The 12,010-nt window shown below is 38.3% G+C and overlaps 1 protein-coding gene across 1 annotated transcript in view; it reads right to left on the bottom strand.

The window, feature by feature from the left end:
* LOC127432999 (ephrin-B3-like) overlaps positions 1–12,010 on the bottom strand; it is a 58,019-nt gene that overhangs the window by 40,589 nt on the left and 5,420 nt on the right. Inside the window, exon 2 of the mRNA XM_051684576.1 lies at positions 284–579. Within this exon, the coding sequence (XP_051540536.1) occupies positions 284–579 (296 nt within the window). The remainder of the gene's footprint in view (positions 1–283; positions 580–12,010) is intronic.

Consider the following 12,010-nt stretch of genomic DNA (forward strand, 5'->3'; position numbering starts at 1 on the left):
CAAGGTACAATTAGAGCCAATCAGAACATATGATGTTTCCTATACAAATAAAGGAAGCTGGATTTTGGACCAACGAGGTGGGACAACCCATCGCAACGTTACAGAATACCAAAATATTTAATCTCGCTCGCTGCTCGTCGCAGTTGGATAGGACAAAAACTCATTTTCATTTACATGAATAACCTGGCTTTTCTTGCTTGTTGCATTATTGTGCTGCTTCAGTTTAGGACATGGTATTAAGGTGTTTGGGTACATACACACACTCATATATGGTACCACTTACCTATTATGTAGTAGTCTCGTAAGTTCTTGAACTCGTGACCCCACAGGTTGGGCGAATACTCCTGAAACTTGATGGTAAACCTCATATCGCTGTTGGGTTTGTCGCAGGTGAGCAACAGGTTGGGGGCACCCATCACCTCACACTTGTCGGCCTGCTCTCGTGAGGACACCAGGTACAGTTTATAATACTCATACTCTGGAGGGGAGTTCGGCCCGGGGGGACTCGTAGCTGGACACACCAGATCCAAACGGTCCCCTATTTGCGGGTACAGTATATACCCCCTCTCATTACCAAACCTGCCGAATCAGAGAAAGAGGAAAGAAAGATGAAGAGTGAGTGAGAGACGAACGAGTGATGATTGTCTCCATGGAAACTGAGATTGACAGTTTGATATTTGCTTGCATGTACGTGCGTGTGATTCCGCCAGCCCTGTTTGATGCTGAAACTGCCCTTTTATTCATACTTTTTTTGTTTTACTCAAAATGCAAACACACATGCCCTTTGGTTCTGAAGAGGGCAAGTGTGTGGCTGTGTGTGCCAATGTGATGAAAATGAGGGTGGATCAGGTTTGGCCTACATTGTGGAGACTTAATGTCCTCACAAGTATAGCAAATCCTGAAATCGCCTACCTTGTTACCAATCACCAGTCCACACAAGGTAAATGGCTTAATAAATACTCCAATTAATGTCTTAATGAAATGTCAAAATACAGAAAGATTTCTGTGACTGTTAGGTTTAGGTGAGGTTTAAGAGCAGGTTTTAAAATGAACACCCGCCTACCGGCCAAATGCAGGTATTTCACACGCAGTGGCTGATAATTTTTCTCATCTACTCGCCACTGTGGCGGGCGACCTGTAGGATGTCTCGGGGTGACATATGACAAGAAATGCCATTAAACACAAAGACGTGCATTTGAAGAAATGCACTTGATTATATTTTGAAGAACAAACGAGCAGTTGATGCGCGTGTCTGATTTGCTGTGTGTTCAGAGGTTTAATGTTGCGCTGTCGATCATGAGGGCTTCTCACGAAACACGCGCATGCATAGAGTTCTCACCCGTTCTCTATTTTAGTCATCTGTAAACAGTTTGCAAGAATAGTTTCATCAATGAGAATGAAGTAAAGGATCTCAGACCATCTCAGGAGGTGCTCTGAGTTTAGTTAGCTTTATTTCCAAGGAGAAGTTCACATTTTATGCATAGCGAACGCAACTCTGCAGGTTCATTTTTTGACACTGCTTAATTCCAAATACTTGTGGCTGTATATGTTACCATACATAGCAAATGACATACAATGACAGGTGAATTATCGTGTGTACCATCATAATTCAGAACAGCCTTCCGTTTGAAAAATCAAAGTGGCTGGTAAAAATGGGCATTCACCAGCCACTGTGGGCAAAAAAAAGTTAATTTCATACCCTGGTTAGGAGATATAAAATATCATAAGCAATGAAAAGGCCATGATAGGAAAACAAACATGTGTGCGTGTGTGTAATTCCAACGGCATCATAAGCATCCTAAACAATGTTTAAAGCAAATGTGAAAATGCAAAAAGGTTTCTGTGAGGTTTAGGGTATAAAACAAAAAAAAAACTTTACCTCAGTATAATGTCAATAGACTATGGAGAGTCCTCATAATGTACTGTAGGTATAAATGTGAGTGATGAGATCATATCCATGTGTCAACATGTCAACTGCATGATCACCTTCATTTTGAAAATACAACCTGCAAATTCCAACAAACACAATTACTCAGTATTTCAAGGAGCATTTTCTTTCAATCTGAGGCCAAAAGCTCGGACACAGCACTTAAACTAGCTCGTATACCTCAAACCTCACGAAGAAAGAAAAACGTTTGGCATTTACCAGACTGACATTTTAGCTCCATTCAGACACTGAGCCTTGTTCAGAAGTTGAAAATATACCTCACAAATAACACCGCTGCAGATAAAGGCATTTTGCAGAGCTCTCTCTCTCTCCCCGCTAAGTGTCTAATGCTTAGAGAACAGCGTGACATTTCCATCAGGCTGAGACATGCAAGCATAAGTCCAATTAAAAACACTACACTTTGTAATACCATTACACTGAGATAGTTATATACTGCATTCAGAAAGTATTCAGACCCCTTCATTTTTTCAAATTTTGTCATGTTGCAGCATTATGCTAAAATGCTTTAAAAAAAAATTTCCCCACATCAATCTACACCCCATTCCCCATAATGACAAAGAAAAAAAACAGATTTTTGATAACTTTGCAAATTTATTAAAAAGAAAAAACTGAAATATCACATTGACATAAGTCCTCAGACCCTTAACTCAGTACTTAGTTGAAGCACCTTTGGCAACGATTACAGCCTCAATTCTTTTTGGGTATGATGCGACAGGCTTTGCACACCTGGATTTGGGGAATTTCTGCCATTCTTCTCTGCAGATCCTCTCAAGCTCTGTTAGGTTGGATGGGGACCATCGGTGGACTGCCATTTTCAGGTCTCTCCAGAGATGTTCAATTGGGTTCAAGTCCGGACTCTGGCTGGACCACTCAAGGATATTCACAGAGTTGTCCCTAAGCCACACTTTGTTGTCTTGGCTATGTGCTTAGGGTCATTGTCCTGTTGGAAGGTGACTCTTCAACCCAGTCTGAGGTACTGAGTGCTCTGGACCAGGTTTTCATTAAGAATATTCCTTCAACCCTTACCAGTCCCCGCCACTGAAAAACACCCCCACAGCAGGTGATGAGCGGTGCCTTGTTTCCTCCAGACATGATGCTTGGAATTGAGGCCAAACAGTTCAATCTTAGTTTCATCTGACCAGAGAATCTCGTTTCTCACAGTCAGAGATTTCTTTAGGTGCATTTTTGTGTCTTGCACTGAGGAGAGGCTTCCGTTTGGCCACTCTGCCATAAAGGCCAGATTGGAGGATTGTTGCAGTGATGGTTGTCCTTCTGCAAGTTTCTCTCATCTCCCACACATGATCTCTGGAGATCAACCAGAGTGGCCATCAGGTTCTTGGTCACCTCCTTTACAAAGGCCCTTCTCCCCGATTGCTCAGTTTCACCAGGCGGCCAGCTCTAGGAAGAGCCCTGGTTGTTCCAAACTTCTTCCATTTAAGAAATATGGAGGCCACTGTGCTCTCGGGCACCTTCAATGCAGCTGACATTTTTTTGTAGCCTTCCCTAGATCTGTGCCTCGACACAATCCTGTCTCTGAGCTCTGCAGGCAGATCCTTTGACCTCATGGCTTGGTTTTTGCTCTGATATGCATTCAGACCTAATATAGACTGGTGTGTGCCTTTCCAAATCATGTCCAATCAATTGAATTTGCCACAGGTGGACTCCAATCAAAGTGTAGAAACATCTCAAAGATCTGGGAGTAATGGGATGCACCTGAGCTAAATTTCAAATATCATAGCAAAGGGTCTGATACTTATGTCAATGTGATATTTCAGTTTTTTCTTTTTAATACATTTGCAAATGTATCAAAAATCTGGTTTTTGCTTTGTCATTATGGGGTATGGGTTATGGAGTGTAGATTGATGTGAAAAAATAAATAATTTAAAGCATATTGGCATAAGGCTACAACATAACAAAATGTGAAAACAATGAAGGGGTCTGAATACTTTCTGAATGCAATGTAGTTAGACAACATACAGAGACAGACAGACAGACAGATAGATAGATTCGCATTCGCGCAATTCCAAACATTAGTAACAGTTACAAGTTATTATTCAAATCTACAAACGTGGCACAGATTAACAGAAAAGGAGATTACAGCGTTTCAGTAAATGCGGAACATTGTAAACTGTCAAATAAACATTGACTTTTCTGTTTTTAAATTAAAGCTCCTTGTGAAGTTGAAGTAAATACGACAGCACTTTCGGTGTCAAAATGAAGGTCCCCAGATGAAGGTGAAATCTTTTGTATAACACAAATCTAATAATCAGAATAATAATGATGATTCAGCATTATGTTATTATAATCAACCTGACATGCCTCACAGTAATAATTTAGTATTATGCAATGTTCAACTGGGTTTTCAAAAATAAGTCAGTGAAGTAGCTTTGCACACCTTGTTCATCCACAAAAAAGTATTAGTAAAAACATATGAAGGTAAATAATGCTTTTTATTAAGCTATTATGTATGAAATTGCTACTTGAGTATGAAATATAAATTGCATATAAATTTCATTCTCCCTGGCATTTAATTAATGAACAACTAATTATTAGATACAGTATTTATTTAATGTATTTAAAATATTTAATCTACTTGACTACAATGGCTATTTGGATGAAACGATGGTTCCTCTGATCAAAAAAAAAAAACAAAACAAAAAAAACTTTTGAGCCATTTTAGAGCAAATACATAATTATAGAGCTATATATCGAATATCGTCAATAGGCTGAAAATACAATTTTTAAGACATATCGCCCAGCCCTAATAGATAGATAGATAGCTAGATTAAACGCTGCGATCCTGGGGTGGGCGAGGTTGCTGGTTGCTATACTGGTGTGCGTAGGAGTATGTGAGATTGCACGAGTGTGTGCGTCTGTGAGATGACACTATGTTTGATTCCCAGGGCTCCTTTACACTTGCACTGTGGAGATGGAGTGACTTTGGACCACCCTTGAGTTTCAAAGGCCATTGAAACCTTTGAATCCACACTCAGTTTTTTACTTTCCACTCAACAATGAACCTATACTTCACTCAGACCAACACAACATTGTCCCATGAGCCAACGCTGGGCTTCCCAAAACTAGTTTTCAGCTGATAATGCGAGACACTGCAAGGAGTTATGATGGCCGTCATGGCACTGTATTAGAATAACACACATCGTAATCATAATCCCAAATACATGAATAATCTTTCTCTGCAAGTATTACGTTATTTGACATTAGACTGTGAGGGCATTCCTGCTTTGTTTTACATAATCATAAAAATCACATTCTGACCAACAAATATTCAAATATTCAAATACTTTGAGATATACATATTACCAGTTGAGATTTGTTATTAAAATGACTTAGGTCATATCCACACTAATCCATTTTCATTTGAAAACTATTTTCAGAGTAGTAATGTCATCATCGTTTTTTTAAAGTATTCAGTAAAGGAGAGCTTTTTCGAAAAGCTTCATTTTTAGTGGAGGAAAACACAGTTCAAGTGTTTATGAGAGGTGTAGACTAGGGCTGGGTACAAATAGTAACTTTCCAATTAATGGCAATCTTCATTTGAACAATCCCCATATCGATTGACACGCTGATCCACCCATTGTGGCACGCGTGCAACCCTGGACATCTAAGGGCATCACAGACCTGTTATTGCTCCATCTCACATGGCTGAACGCCACTTGTCCCTCTATGAAATTGGACACCGACTGCATGGGGCCACGTAAATAGTTAGCATGCCGAAGTCTCGTTCGTTATCGGAATTAACCGGACAAACTGCTCCACCAACTAAGAAAGGCCATGCACCACCACCCACAGAATCTAGAATGAGCTATCAATCTTGTTTTTTGTTAAATAAATAACAACTGAATATACTGCATAGTTTGGGCCCTGTTGTTATTTTTTTTAATTAATATTTTCATAATGTACCAAGTTAGAATGTTCACTGTGTATTTTACAGCATTAGTTGAGAGAGAATTTCTTTCATATAAGCAAAATGGATATTATACCTGTAATATTCCCAATTGATCACAATTGCATCAAATTGTACCAAAATCGAATCGAGAGCTTGGAAATCTGAATCAAATCAAATGGGGAAATCTGTGTCAATACCCACCCCTTGTGTAAATGTAGCGAAATCAAATGTAAATGTATTCATGTGGACATGGCTTAACCCTATAACGCTGTGCGTATTTAATACACGGTTTTCTGAAGCCACTACATTATCAACATGATCAATACATTGCTGAAAAACCTGTTGTATGCAATGTACTACATGTCTACTGCCTCCTGGTGGAAGTTTTCATGTTTTTCTGGAAGTAGAAGATCTTGTAAAATCATGCAACACACATGTATGTGACGCACATGTATTTTTGCTGTGAAATCTTTGCTGATTTTGATAAAGTAACAATAATGTTTGTAATTCTGAAATCAATACAGTAGTGATGTGACAACCATGAGTACATTACCATGGGATCACCCACATTTATATATAAATGCCTATTCAACAATACGGCGAGAATATTGTTACTTATTTTACATGCGAAGGGTTTAACTAATCGTAACGGAGTTCATTTACATATAGACCTCTTAAAGGCCACGTGCACACTACAAAGTTTCGTGAGTGACAACCGCATTGTTTTAGAATCCCCAAAAATGTTATTCCATGTGTGTACGGAATACAGGCATTACTCTCGCAATTGCGAGGATTGACAAGTGATAACCACAGCAACGCTGCAGCATCTCGTGCCTATGAACAAGAAACACGAATGCCACCAGTTTAACCCGTATTCTGTTTGCTATTTTTAAGCACATTATCTACCGAAGACGTATTATTATTTGCCAATGTTTAGTTGGCTGCCATTGACAGAATTGTCATGGTTTGTTTATGCGCATCTAAGCGGCTAATGTTAAACAGTACAAGCACTCTCTCTGAACTAGAGTTACCCCGAGACCCCAGGACTGAGAGAGAGACTGGAATATATGAATAACACATACCTCTGTTTGTGTGATTTACACCAGGAGAAGACGGACACATATACCACGCGCTATTAATCAGGTCATTAACAACTAGCTGTTTAGTTTAGTTTCCTAACAACAACAAGAATTTATGAAAATGCGGTTGTCACTGCCTGAATTGTTCAGGAGTGAATTCGGGTGTAGAATGCGTTTATCACTCCTGTAAATTACCAAACTGCGTGTGTACAGAACAGGATTAACCACTCAAAGGTGAACTGACAACTGTATTTAGCTGCAGTGTGTACATGGCCAAAGTTACAGTAACAGCCTGTAATACTCAGGGAAAAAGAAAGGGTGGAAATTGGCCATCTAAAACTAAATGATGTCTTGGTTTGGTAAAAGAAATCTTGACTAACATTATAAGTGGACTTTAGAAAAAAATAAAATGCTCCGAGAATGTGGAATATGGCCCCATTAATTTAGCAATGTCACATTCATTTCGCAATGTCACATTTCAGCTTACTTGCTTTACTTACGCTCACGCAAATGGATACGTTAAACTGAAATTCTGCCACCCTGCAGATCTCAACTGTTTTCCTTCAGTCCAAATGGAAGACATTTCTATCAGAGAGCTGTCAAACCCCTGCTGAGGGAGCAGCACTAAGCATTGGGACTCTTAGTAAGACCACCACAGGATAACAAAGGAGAAAAATCAAATCTCAAATTGACTGATAGAGGCAAGTTTAATATGCTGCATATGTTTCTGACTACAGTACACTGATTTATCAAAGGCTTTTGAGCATGCCAACATTTTTCTGTGATGTGATCACCAATTGACGTGCTAGATGTATTTCTCTTCCATCTTAACGAAAAAAACAGATTTGCTTGTTGAAGGAACTGACAAGCTTTGTTCATGGTTCAAGTAAACGTATTGTACATGCTTTGCAACGGTTATCAGGCCTGACAAAACTAAATTTCCTCTCAGGTTTGTGGATTTTGCTATAAAAAGCCACACTAGAGAGAGCTGCAGACATATTTTTTCATGGAAAAGGTGATTTACTACACAACAAGAGATGGTTTAAATTTGAATCGGATCAAATGTCCTTTCATATTGAAGAAAACATGCAATCACAGTGAGAAATGTGTATATATGTTATGGAGCTCTTTCCGTGAGCTCTGTAAATTCTGATTTTAATACACCACCATCTGATACTGATCTTTTATGTTTGAAAAATGTGGCATGAAAATCTGATGTTTATCTTAATTTGAGCAGAATTTTAAGACAGGCAAAAATAGCATTTTTGCGTGGGAATTGTAACTGTAACCTACACTTAAAGCCTTACAAATCAGTGATTAAGCACTTTAATGTAAATGTGACAGAACAGGATCAGAATTAACAAGTGTTCAGATTCCTTATCGATTCACCACTGCAGAAGTTTCCTCATGCTATAGTGGGCCAAAATAAAGCAACAAAAGGCCAATGAAAAAACTCAAACAAACTTAAGAACTCAACCCTCGATTAAACTTCACCTCACTGCAGCAATATGGAAAATCACATCTATTTTGAGTATTTGCATATAATACGATTTCATTTTAATTTCTGAAACTGAATATTTTCATTCCCTTTCCCTGGTTCCTTAAGCATGTTTTTGTGTGTTTAGCTGTATTCTGGGGACAAAACTGTGCCCAGAAGTTAGCTATATCTGATAAAACCTGATTTTTAAATAAAGTAAATTATGTTTTTGCTAATGTTTTTAATATTTTTTTCTTTAATTCTAAAAATGAAAAAAGTTTTCCTACAGTGGGAAAGATAGTCTGTAGTTATTACAATTAGCTTAATTTAATCTATGATACATGCTCATTTAGCTAGTTAAATGTGTGTGGGTATTTCTGCGTGTCAGGTTTTCAAATAGTAAGAGTTTACAGATAGTAAAACCTGAAATCACCTGTGTGCAAGTGTGTAGTCTATGACCGTCAAGACCTGCTGAGTGCATCCAGATTATCATAAGGGCTCGGAGAGTGTTGTTTCATGATCTTATCAGTGCTATTTAATTAGCTACGGACTAGAGATAACTTACACATTCCTGAACTCTGACGGACTGAAACTCTTACCACACGGCCGAGAGCGACATGCCCAAAGCGCACAGAGACACAGACATATGTAAACACATACACACAAATAGCCTAAAATTTGTCCACTGGGTAGAACATGGGTAGTATTCTGTTCTCCACATGGATGGGAACATTTGAGATCCTGTTGAGGGAAGTGCTGGTCAGGCAGAAGAGCTCCAGGGAGCACACGGGCCCTCAGCCCAAGATGAAAAGACTCATCAAGCTCCAAACACTCGGATGATTAAAAATGAACGTCACTAAAAATAACCTTCCCTTTGTTTGGAAAAGAGGGAGGGGAGGGCACAGGGAGAAAGGATAACTCCCTATACTCACTTTTCATGTGTTTTTCTCTCGCTTTCTCTGAACTCTCAGTTTTCATGCTCAACCTGAGCCACGGGGGAATTTACCGATTCTCATTCTTTCTAAAATTTGTGGATAAAATGTTAGGCAGTCTGTTTAGTATATGCACATCTTTGGAAGAGCAGATTGTGTGTGTGTGCATGTGTGGGTGTTTGGAATCTGAGTTTGTAACTTATCGCTACACTCGTTGAACATATCGCAACACTTTTCTGGTGCTACAACAGCAACTTTTATTCCCTGACACAAGTAATGAGTAAAATGCCAAGTAAAATTATTTCATAAACACATAATATTCTACTGTAATGCCTTTTAACGTTTGCATTACATAATCAACTACATTTACAAGCTTGTTCAAGTGCAATCAAATTGCGGCATAGCTCGACTGTAAATAACCGATGCAAAGGACCGGAGTATGAGTTGTAAAAAGTTGACACGTGAGCCGAAAGTGTCATAGAAGCGTCATAACTTTTTACTTTAAAAAAATAAATAAAACATTTATACCATACAGTTACTTTTTATGACATGGTTTAGTGTAGGATGGTAGGTTTTGTTGATTTAAAACTCAATAGAGTTTAATTAACCTTAAAAATCTCATCTGTTTAGGAGAAAATATAACTCTCTTTAAGCACCACACATAATATCACTTTACAAAAATGCAGCAACAGTATCTGCAAACATGGTAAAATGTGTTAAACAGAGCTAAGAGCACAACACTCTAATTGTTCACTGATGGCATTATCAAATTAGCCAAAATATAAGTAAAAACCAACAACCAAAGGGTGTGGTTGTGCAGAACTTTCTGACTGGCGAAGTTTACAGTTCTGCAAAAATCTGCGGAATTCTGTGAGCGTAGATTCCATGTGGGCCTGCTAATGAGAAATCAATAAATTGGAAACATGGATACACATGACCATGATGCACCTAGTCCACAAAAACAAATGCATGTTCTCATCTATCTGTTTACTTTTCTTCATTGTGTTTCTTGACATTGCTATTGTTCATAATTCACCATATAAGTCTTTCCAATTACTTACATTTTTCCTCCAAAAAAAAAATAAAAGCATATCTAACTTTCATAAGGATGAATAAATGACTGAAATGAGGGGGGAAAGAGAGACAGAGAGAGAGAGAGAGAGAGAGAGAGAGAGAGAGAGAGAGATTGAATAAATTGGTTAACATTACAACCCACATCTTATGTAGCCATATTCCATGGATGACATACAGCAGAAAAGTGGACAACGGCTGAAGAAATAACACCCGAAAAAGAAACAATATCTGTCATCATCATAATCGTTGTGTTTTACAGGGGTGCTGATGTTTACAGCTGACGTATAGCAGGCAATCTTTGTCAGTGTTGTCCGCTTTAATACCAACCCCACCCTCCTGCGTTCAGAACCATCATCGGAGTAATCTTAAAACTGTAATTACGCTTTCCACACACAGTACAGTATCATGCCAGGGCTTTGAAGCCATGCCAGAGACACACCTTTGAAACCAAAAATTAAATATGAGTGAAACAAGAGAAGGAGGTTTTCATCAAGACGATGGCAGGTCCAGCTACATAACAGAAATTGAAGGCTCAAAAAGTCAAGCTGCAAAGATTCATGGGTTGCTGTTATAAATCAAATGTCTTTATGAGAACACAGGAACCATTAAGGAATGTTCCAAGTTAATAAAAGTTAAGCTCAATAGTCAACATCTGTGGCATAATGTTGATAACCACAAATAATAATTGAAACTAGTCTCTTGTCTCTTCGAAAACAAAAACAACAACAAAAATATTTAGTTACAATGGAAGTGAATGGGGCCAGTCCATAAACGTTAAGACACACTGTTTCAAAAGTATAGCCACAAGATGTAAAAACCACAACAACGTGTTTTGTGATTTATATGATTTTAGTGTGATAAAATCACTAACTAACCTTATTTGAGTTTATGGACTGGCACCATTCACTTCCACTTTTAGTATCTTAAAGGATAGTTCATCCAAAAATGAAAAATCTCTCATCATTTACTCACCCTCATGCCATCCCAGATGTGTATGACTTTCTTTCTTCAGCAGCACAGAAATTAAGATTTTTAGAAAAATATCTTTGCTCTGTTCTTCCTTACAATGGAAATGAATGCTGACTAGAACTCAGAAGGTCCAAAAAAATGACATAAAGGAGGCATACAAGTAATCCATAAGACTCCAGTGGTTAAATCCATATATTCTGAAGCAGTATGATAGGTGTGGGTGAGAAACATATCAATATTTAAGTCTTTTTTTTACTATCAGTCTTCACCTTTGTCAACCCCCAACCAGTAGGTGGCTGAATGTGAAAGTCACTTCAACACCAGAATGTGGAGTAAACAATAACTTAAATATTGATCTGTTTTTCACCCACACCTATCATACTGCTTCAGAAGATATGGATTTAACCACTGGAGTCTTATGGATTACTTTCATACTACCTTTTGGGGCTTCAAAGTTTTGGTCGCCATTCACTTGCATTGTGAGGACCAACAGAGCTGAAATATTCTTTCAAAAATCTTCCTTTGTATTTTGCAGAAGAAAGGAAGTCATACACATCTGGGATGGCATGAGGGTGAGTAAATGATGAGAGAATTTTCATTTTTGGGTGAACTATCCGGATAGGT

This window comes from Myxocyprinus asiaticus, chromosome 42, assembly GCF_019703515.2.
Source record: "Myxocyprinus asiaticus isolate MX2 ecotype Aquarium Trade chromosome 42, UBuf_Myxa_2, whole genome shotgun sequence".
NCBI lineage: Eukaryota > Metazoa > Chordata > Actinopteri > Cypriniformes > Catostomidae > Myxocyprinus > Myxocyprinus asiaticus.